The sequence below is a fragment of the Hibiscus syriacus genome, unplaced genomic scaffold (assembly GCF_006381635.1).
Source record: "Hibiscus syriacus cultivar Baekdansim isolate YM2019G1 unplaced genomic scaffold, ASM638163v2 tig00111398_pilon, whole genome shotgun sequence".
In the NCBI taxonomy this organism is placed as follows: Eukaryota; Viridiplantae; Streptophyta; class Magnoliopsida; order Malvales; family Malvaceae; genus Hibiscus; species Hibiscus syriacus.
In genome coordinates, this window is record NW_024063081.1 from 74,302 (window position 1) to 82,165 (window position 7,864).

General features: G+C 30.4%; 1 protein-coding gene across 1 annotated transcript; it reads left to right on the top strand.

Annotated features, from left to right (window-relative positions):
- Positions 1–639: 639 nt before the first annotated feature.
- Positions 640–2,301, top strand: LOC120161037 (probable WRKY transcription factor 12). Its single transcript, XM_039171343.1, has 4 exons — positions 640–911; positions 1,136–1,209; positions 1,500–1,661; positions 2,136–2,301. The coding sequence occupies exons 1-4, from the start codon at positions 681–683 to the stop codon at positions 2,296–2,298; spliced, it is 630 nt and encodes a 209-aa protein (XP_039027274.1). The 5' UTR covers positions 640–680; the 3' UTR covers positions 2,299–2,301.
- Positions 2,302–7,864: the final 5,563 nt, after the last annotated feature.

A 7,864-nucleotide genomic window follows, 5' to 3' on the forward strand; every position in this document is an offset into this window, starting at 1 on the left:
GGGTATAAAATAAGTAAATTTATCCCCCCAAAATTTATTCTAATTATGCATGTTGATAGTAATGAACCTAGCTATTTTTTTTGGCACAATAATAAATACCTAGCTATAAAAAGATCAATTAAGAGAAAATGTCAATAAAAAATGATATACGTGTCTTATTGAACCTATTATGTGGCTTCATTATTAAAGGAGTATTTTCTCCCTAGATATTCTAGGTTAGAAGAGTTACGTTTGTAATTGGATGTGTACATTATCAATAGTTAAAAATGATTCTTAACATATATTACTTTATAATCACTTTAGACTTTAAAATTCAACCAGCTCCTGTATCTTACACATAAATTCAAGCATCAAAAGAATTCCATAATTACCAAAAACTATTTACTCATAAGTAATAATATGTCCTACTATTATATTCCCTTGTTTTTCCTTTGATACTTGGCTATCCGCTTAATAATTTGGTTTCAATGTGCATTTAGTGAAAGCCGTGCAAGTATTGGCGCACGATGAACAAAATGAGAAAAAGCATAATCTCCGGGAGTAAGAATGTATGTAGCGTTTACTAGTTGACCAGACCAGGCGCTGCGTTTCCAAAGAGCTCTCCTTCTATTTACTATATACAAAACAAACAATTACTAAGCAATCTTGTGAAGACGACTTCCTTTTTTGTTTGAAAGCAAATGGAAGGAGGAGAAAGAGGAGTCCCTAATTATGCGCTGCAAGTCTCGTTCTCCACCACTCCACAAGCGATCCATGAAACTGGGTTTATACAATTTGAAGAGAACCAAGTTATGGGTTTCATGGCTCCCTCTCTGTCTTCTCATCAAATTATATCTCAGCCTCTCAGTACTTCCCCTTTTAGTAATACCACCAATTCCCCCACCGCCATCAGATTCACCCATAACGACCAGGTATATATATATATACATAGCTAGGCTCAATGAAAATTGGGTTTTACCAAACACAACCCTTTGTCTTCTTCCCTAAGCTGAATACAGTCTTTTTTTTTTTCATGTTTCAGTAGTATATGTGGATTTTGTCTACTTTTCTGTTTCTGTATGATTTTTCTTGGAATTCGGGGTGTTAGACTTCTGGTCTTATATATGTATGTTGTTGGTGTGGGAAAATGTTTTAGGTAGGGACCTTAGATCCCCTTCCCAAAGCTGTACACGACGCCAGTAACGCCAAGGATGCAAATAATAACTCATGGTATTCTGATTTCTTATCTCTTTTCTCTTCTCTTTATGGGTCATCTTCTCTTTCAAGTATCAACGCACTGAAATAGTTTCTCAACAAAACTACATGCATATTAGCCTAGATGTTACAATCCTTTAAGATCTTCCCCGAATCTAGATCGATCTGCCCTAGCTTCTAATGGGATGCTTTCTGTACACAATATGAACAAGACAAGTAGCAGTTTGATTTTGATATGAAAGTCGCATTGATGCCCGAATCAAATAGATAGTGGCTCTTATAAAGCAGCTTTGGGGTTTTGGCAGGTGGAGGAGCTCAGCCTTGGAGAAGAACAAAGTGAAGGTTAGGAGAAAGCTTAGAGAACCAAGGTTTTGTTTCCAGACGAGAAGCGACGTGGATGTGCTAGACGACGGCTACAAGTGGAGAAAATACGGGCAGAAGGTTGTCAAGAACAGCCTTCATCCAAGGTATATACCTGCTTTTTTTAATGCTTTCCTTGTCACTTTTACATGCTTCATAAATTCCCTCTTCAGAAACCATGAGAATGTTCAGATTACAGTACAGGGTTATTGCTAAGCATTCCAATGGGTTTGATCAAACGATAACTTTAAACTTACGGGTTGCTAAGTGTTTATCATTGCTCTGTCAACGGCATTCGAATGAGGGGACGAATGAGTTCGCTTAAACATTTATGTGAAATGATCCTATAAAATCAAACAAAGAAATCAAAGAACAAATGGACATGCATGGGTTTCTGACAGTTTTTGCATCATGACTTATAGCAGCCTGTGAAGTATGAAGAAGCTGTTTAAAATAGATGCATGTTAAAGAAAAGCTGACTACTGCTGCATGCGCACTTGTTTGTTCCATCACTCAATCATATATTTTCATTTCAAAATGTGGTTATAGCCTTGTATTCACATATGTCTTGTTTGGTGCAGAAGCTATTATCGATGCACGCACAACAACTGTAGAGTGAAGAAGAGAGTTGAACGATTGTCTGAGGATTGTAGAATGGTGATCACAACCTATGAAGGTAGACACAACCACTCTCCATCTGATGACTCTAATTCATCTGAGAATGAAGCCTTTACTTCTTTCTAATTAGGGTTTACAATATCATGAATATATATGATGTATTATATCTTTTGACATATACATACATACATATGTATGTATGTATATATGGTAGTTATTTTTATGATGAATATACAGTTGCAGAATGGATGGTCATTATCTTATGCATCCGGCGTTTCTTACACTAGATTGTGCATGCAGCATATATTTCATCAGAGAAAAGACAATCATAAGTATACCATTGCTAAAACCTGTAAAATAAAACAAAAATGAATCCAAGTCATGTCTTGTTATAAAATAATGTTCACATTTTATATGTTAGACGAAAATAACATTTAATCTTATCTAGATAATTGGGTAACTCCAATTACATTTTATGCTGTTTGGATGTTTTTCACATTGGCTTTTTAGGTTTTACTTCATTTTATGTCTATTTTAATGATTATATTTTATTGAAAATTTTGGTTAATCATATGATGTCAAATTATATTTTTGGATTTAGAAATTCAAAATATTATATATTGTGGTTATGGATACACACTTTCAAATTTATGATAAGAGATGGATGTACGTTATAGGTGGAAGGAACAATTGTATCTCCTAACTTTGATGGTCTAATTACATTTTAGGTCATTGGTAGTTTTGATCACTATTATAATTAAATTCTTGTCCTTCCCAAAATTTTTGGTATAATTATTTTTTAGGAATTTTAGTTTTAAAATTAATCGAATTAAACCTTTACCTAAAATTTATATGTCTTAATTACTTTCTAAGAACTTTGGATTTTAAATAAAATGAAAGTAAACCCTGTCTCTTAATTTTATGGTTTAATTATTTTTAGGATCCCATTTATTTTAAAATTAAATAATTAGCCCCCTCATGATTCAATCTTGGCTCCATCCCTGTTTATGATCTGAATCTGTAATATTCATGTTGATGATGGCGACAATTTATATATCTATATTTGATTTTGGATTACAAAATAAATAAAAATTATATTTGAGAAGATTTGATGGTCAAATTTTAGTAGACTCGTATTCAGAGATTAATGTTAATTTGGATATTCTACGTATGATTAAAAATCAGATTTAAATTTTATATAGATTCAAATATTTAATCTATAATAATATTTAATTTAAATAATAATATTATCTTTAAAAAAAATAAAGTAATCTAGAGTTAAAAACAAATATAAATTTATAAACAAATTTATAAATTCAGATTTAGATAATTCAAAAATTAGAAGTATCCAACCCTTGATCATTCCTAATTAATCATTCTCACAAAATTTCCTTTTTATTTCTTGATACCTTGAAAAACTACACGATTTAGTAACAGCAACTAGTTACCCCAATTCTTGACATTAATTACCATAGTTATCCAAACAAAATACATATTGTAACTTCAGGAATGTGTGTAATTATTTATAAAAAAATAAAATTATTTTATAATTATGGTTTAATTATTATATATATATATATAATTTTTTAACATAAATTTATTTTTGAGTTTATTCAAATTAAAATCTAAAAAAAAACTATAATTACCATTTTGGCATCCTTTTATATATTGTTCCTTTTTGTTTCTGAACTTCCAAATAACGATTAGTTCCAAATAATTAACATAACATATAAATATTTTTATACTCTATGATATCAAAACACATTCTATATTAAAGTTAATTTATTAAAAATTACTGAATCATAATATAAAAGAAAATTAGTTATGTAGCTGGCTTTGGGGACAAAAACTTTATTGGGCTCACAAAATCCCAGATGTTCATGGATCAAATTCCAGTTCTGAGTCTACTTTAACTTGAAGCTAGCCCAACATCATTACTTTTGTACATCTTTCTCCCTGCAGGCACAAGACGCAACAACGGCTTCCAAATTTCTACAGCTTTATGGTAAACTTCGGCTACTCACCAATTAGATGGAGTAGAGATACATGTACTAAGGTTGAGTAAATTCACCCTCGATCCCTAAAGAATGCAGAAATAGTTCCACTAAAACGTCCAGAATCTTCCACAAGAAATTTATACGGATAAATCCTGCTCTCACCGACAACACGAGAGAATGAAGGAGGATCCATGAACATCTTCAAGGATAGTCTAGTCCGCCCAATCACTCCCATCTTCAAGGATGATGATCGCCTGTCTGACCGGGGTCTCTGGGATAACAATAGAATCAAGTAGCTTATCCTTATCGTCGACCATCGTTCCTAGTGACATCTCTACCAACTTGTCTGTAACCCCATAGGGCCACAAGTCTCTACAATCGTTAATGTTCAGAGGAAACTCTACACTAAAAATATCACTCTCAATCATGAACCCATATGACTTTTCTTCCCAATACAATATTTGAACACATTCCTGGAATAAATTACCTTCAAAATGTTCAACCTCCCATGTTCCTTTACCTTTGCTTTTTCCCCTTTTCTAGTACTGGACAGAGGGCCACAACCACTTTTCAGGTATGTTCAATCGGAGAGGAAAGTCGAATCTTTCAGGTAACTTTTCAACCACTTAATAAACATAGAATGATTCAAGTTCAGCCTTCGCTTACTGGTCCAACCAGCAATGGACTCCCCAACCATAAATTTCTTCTCACGCCTTTGCAGCAAACATGTAAGTATTGTATAAAACTGTTGAGCTACGCTACCAAGGGTGAAAAGATTTTGCAATATAGCCACCGAAGGAAGCTACTTGAATGATCGGAGACAAAGACACCAACCTACCACCTTTCAAGAATATTTCAACATACGTGAAATTGCATTGAGAGATGTTTTAGTATTACAAATGAAATAAGCAATTTTAAGAGAAAAATCAATTTATCTAGTAAAAATACAATGTCGAATAATTTATTCTTGTTGTTTTCTACAAAATTTCATTAAATCTGAGATGCCAATTGATTCTATTAAATCTAACTATACTGAATATAGTAGTCAAGCTGAAAATATTGTTAGTGAGATAAAAATGATAAGGCATTGTAAGTCAAACACGGCTTGAATTGAGTGGTGAGATAAGTTAGCACAACATATTTGCTAGTTGGTTGGCCTCACATAATTTAGGATAGATTTTTTTACATTATATATAAACTTTCAGCTCGTATCTGATTTAATGTCAGTAGTTGTTAATTTCATGTATTTTACTTCTTTATATTTTATGTTATTAAATTCATTAAATTTTATGTATTTATTTAAAAAATTAAATTACCATTGTTATTGACATGCATTACATATTATATCATTCACTACAATTTAATTTAATATATTTTTATTATTTTAAATTTCATTTATGATTATTATTGATATTGATGACATATTTTATGTTGTGTTATACATTTTTATGTATATATTAACTTAGATTGTTTGAAAGTGCAACATGTCAACATTAAGTACATAGTCTCAAAGTGAGAAAAAATGAACAGCTGTAAGGATTAACTCTATAGTTACTGAAAGGATGTGAACTAAATAAGAGGATGTTGCACGTGTTGAATTACACATATTAGCAGAAGAGCCACATTGGAAAGTGGAACTGTTAAAGCATATTATCTATTTTATCTTGAGAAAATGTAGTTTAACGCCTTAATTTCTGAGTTAGTAGTTTCGGATTAATTCGAGTTATGGGTAAGACCAAGAGTCCATCAGAAAGCCTTGGGGTCAAAGTTAGAATTAGTTTTTGCTTGAGTTGAAACCAAATGAGTATAAAAAGGGTATTTTTAACTTGAGGTCACAATAGGAGGGACTTAGGGGTAATTGGCCCTTTTATTGGTACAAAGGTTGGTTCTCCATCAATGAGATTATGTCGCACGTTGGCAAGGCTCCATTCCAAAGGAGTAGAAAATTTTCCACATTCCAAAAGTTGATTCTGTTCAGACTTTTTTTAATAAATTCCAATTGCTTGCTTTTGTTTTTATAAAGCACGAAGCGTGCTGTTTGTTATCTTTTAAATAATTTTCTTTATTAAATCATATTCTTTATTTTAAATTGCATGTTTTTTTTTTGAATAATTGATCTTTTCATTAATATGATATTATAGAATTTCGGATTCAAATCTTATCACTACTGATTGGGTTCCATTAATGAGATTTTAACATTTTCATTAATATGAAAATGCAATGGGATAAAAACATATTTGCAAGTTTTTATTCTTATATATTTTCAAGAAAATTATGTGTTAAAAAATAAAAAGGTAAACTAATTAGAATAAAATTAAATAAGAATTTTGTCTAATTTATGTTGTACAATATCAATAAAAGAGTTAACATAATTTGTGTATATATAAGTATATATATACAAAGGTTAATTTTATATCCTTATAAAATCTTAAATCAGTGAAAATAGACGATTAAAATTATCTTTTTATTTATTTCTATAAATATTTTCTCATTTTATAATTTATATTTGAGTTTATATCTAATTTTTTAATAATATTATTTTTAATGTTTAAACTTAAATTCTCGTGTATTTAATGCATTTCAGGATTTGTTTTCTTTTTCTCTCTTTTTTTCACAATCACTGTTAGTCTCTTTTCTTCTTCTTCTTTGTGATCGGTACCAGTCTTGGTACTGCTTGCTGACCACCGATATTCATTATTATTTTTTGTTTTATTATGGCATATCTTTGTTTTTTTTCTTTTTTTATTCTTAATAATTTTAATTTTATGACACGTTTTTCTCTGTCTCTATGACAAGTTTTCGGTTGTTTGGTTATTGTTTTCGTTTATTTTTTAACATGTTTGGATTTGACATCGCCACAACTGATCAAGATGGTGTTTATTTGTTATCGTGAAGATATTTCCTGCTTTTGGACCATTGGATTGAATTTGGATATGTGATTTGAGTTTGTTGATAGTATCTCACATTGCTCGATTATGATTTGCGGTATGTCAGTGTTCTTTCAATAGCTTTATTTCTTTTTGTGGTTCGTTTACCGATACAGTCAGATCTATTCATATTTATCTCTTGTTTGAGTTTATTTGGTTGGATTTTTTAACCTTTTCTTTGTATGTGATGTTAAGTAGCTAAATTTAGGAAAATATTCTTATTATATGTTTAATCTACAAATGTACAGGTGTGGTTATAAACCTTCATTGTAATTTTGAATATTTTCTATTTTTAATAACATTAAAGGTTATTAAACTCAAACACGCCTTAATTTTTTTTAATAGTAAAACATAATTTTATATTTTAAATAAAATTTATAATTAAAATAAAATATTATTAATAGAACTTTCTAAATAATTTTAAACGTAGGTGTATAGATACCATATGGATCCTTTGACCTGGTTTGGTCCCTAAAAGAAAAAAACAACAAATTGTTAGTTCAAATTTTTTTGGTTAAAAATTAGTTCAATTTTATATGCTAATAAATTTTATAATAAGAAGCACGTGTTGGAATAATCTATTATGTTATTGACATATTGTAAATAAAGATTGAAAATTTGCAGAAAAACCCAGATAAAGTGCCGGACAACCCTTCTCCAACCATATATAAACTTTTACCAGCTTTAGGTTCTGTTCTTCATTGGTTTCCTATTAAACAAACCACTAGCTTGTTTAATTCCCTTGGTTTCTTTCGGTTGAAGAAAGAT